Source organism: Onychomys torridus, chromosome 1 (genome assembly GCF_903995425.1).
Source record: "Onychomys torridus chromosome 1, mOncTor1.1, whole genome shotgun sequence".
In the NCBI taxonomy this organism is placed as follows: domain Eukaryota; kingdom Metazoa; phylum Chordata; class Mammalia; order Rodentia; family Cricetidae; genus Onychomys; species Onychomys torridus.
Window position 1 is genome coordinate 84,362,096 of NC_050443.1, and position 1,894 is coordinate 84,363,989.

Sequence of the window (1,894 nt, forward strand, 5' to 3'; positions counted from 1 at the left end):
CTTCCAGAAGTCCTTAGTTCAATTCCCAGCGACCACATGGTGCCAATGGACTCTGATGCTCTCTTCTGGAACACAAGCATACATGCAGACAGTACACTCATACCAAAACAACAACAAAAACAAAACAAAAAGCCCCAAACAAACAAACAAATCCCAAGGGGTGGGTCCCTAGTCTGGATATCATCCACAGTTACCATAGGAAGCTAGTAATCAAGAGATATAGGGCCCATTTAAATAAGTGGTAAGATAAGCAAACCAAGCCAGGCAGCTGATGCCTTTAATTCCAACATTCAGGAGGCCATCTTGAGGAAACCGTCTCAAAAAAATAAAAAAGATAAGCAACTGGCCCTGTGTGGTGGTGAACACTGGAAAGCCCAGCACTTGGGAGGCAGGGACAGGGCAGCTGTATGTTGGCAGCAGCCTGGATTACATTGTAATACTCCCCTCCCCCACCAATAAGCAAAGCAAAACTGGACCCAAGGTTCAGAAACACAAGCTGTGAATTTACTGTCTTAGGTGCCTCTCACTTTCCAGAAATCCCAGGAAAGAAAAGAAAATCAGTTTCATATAGTCACATCAAAATTTTATCTATTGTGCAAAGAGAGGACCATGAGCCAGCAGGAAGGTCTGGGCTCCATTTCGACGGGCCACTTTACAACGCCACTTCCAGTCGTCACACATTAAAGAGCTCCAAGGCCTGTGAACACACCTACATGAGCCGTGCACTCTCCTGCTCCAGTTAAGTCTTTGGCGTCTGAACCGTGTGAGAGCTGTGGAGGCTTGCTTCCTGGTTATGGTGCAGGTCCTGCTTCAGTCCCAGTAGCAGCTGGTTTAGGAGAGTGAGGTTGCTGTCTCTGGGAGGCAGAGGCAGGGGAGGGAGGCAGTTCCCTTTATATTCTATCACTGCCATCTTGGCCCGATCTTGCTCCTTCCGATTCGGGATCTGCAGCATTCTTGTGTAGCTCCCATTGTGACCTTGGAATCGAGGTGCTAGTACTTTGAACAGCTTTGGGATCAAGTCCTTCTCCTAGACGAGGAGAGTTAACAGGAAGAAAACAGTCACAACCGTAGAGGCATTTAACTTTCAATTATTCCCAGAGGTAGGGTTCAAAACATCTTCACGGGCTTTCCCCACCACCCAATCATGCATCAAGTTACACAGAACCACTTATTGGCAGTTGTGCGAATGCACACTCTTTTCCGGTTCAAATAAGGGAAACATTCGTCCAAGGTAGTTCACAACACTGGTATATAAGTGAATACCCTGGCTTAAAACTGCCCTGTACCCGGGTCCTCTAACGATTCCTTCCCTTCCAGGAAGGCAGGGAGCACTCACAGTGAGCCAGAAGTCAGCCATGCGCATGGCTCGTTCGTTGGTGTCTCCTAGCTTTCCATAGTCGATAAGCTGTGAGAACAAAACATCACTGATGCAACACGGGCAAGAACCGAGGCACCCACCTTAGTCTCCTAATGTTTTAGCTTCATCCAACCATCCCACTAGCTAAGCTAATTCGGGGCGCTCCTAACTCCGCTGTCCCAACCAGCCTTCTCTTTGCAGCGCGGGGGTAACGAGCTCAGTTGAGTGCCACGGGATTTACTTCCGTGCAGGGGTTTCCTACTCCCCACGCACGGCCAGGGCGGTCCTCTGAGGATGGACCCGGCTCTCACCTTCTCCGCGTAGCCCCTCATCTCGTCCACGCGTGCCCATGACGCCTCGATACGTTCGTGGCGCACTAGACCCGTGAGCAAGTTCCGCAGCAGGTGGATGCGAGACTCGGGACCGAGGCCCAAGCGGCGATAGACGCGGCCGTGGGAGATAGCGGCTGCGAGGGACAGCCTCATGGTCCCACCTTAGCCCCACCTCCTGGGGTTTGGGAGGCCGGAAAGGGAAACT

At 51.0% G+C, this 1,894-nt stretch overlaps 1 protein-coding gene across 1 annotated transcript; it reads right to left on the reverse strand.

The window, feature by feature from the left end:
* Positions 1-482: 482 nt before the first annotated feature.
* Positions 483-1,894, reverse strand: Mrpl17 (mitochondrial ribosomal protein L17). The gene is made up of 3 exons (XM_036198438.1): positions 1,669-1,894; positions 1,337-1,405; positions 483-1,027 (listed from the first exon to the last, which is right to left on the reverse strand). Exons 1-3 carry the CDS (start codon positions 1,840-1,842, stop codon positions 740-742), a joined length of 531 nt encoding a protein of 176 aa, XP_036054331.1. The 5' UTR covers positions 1,843-1,894; the 3' UTR covers positions 483-739.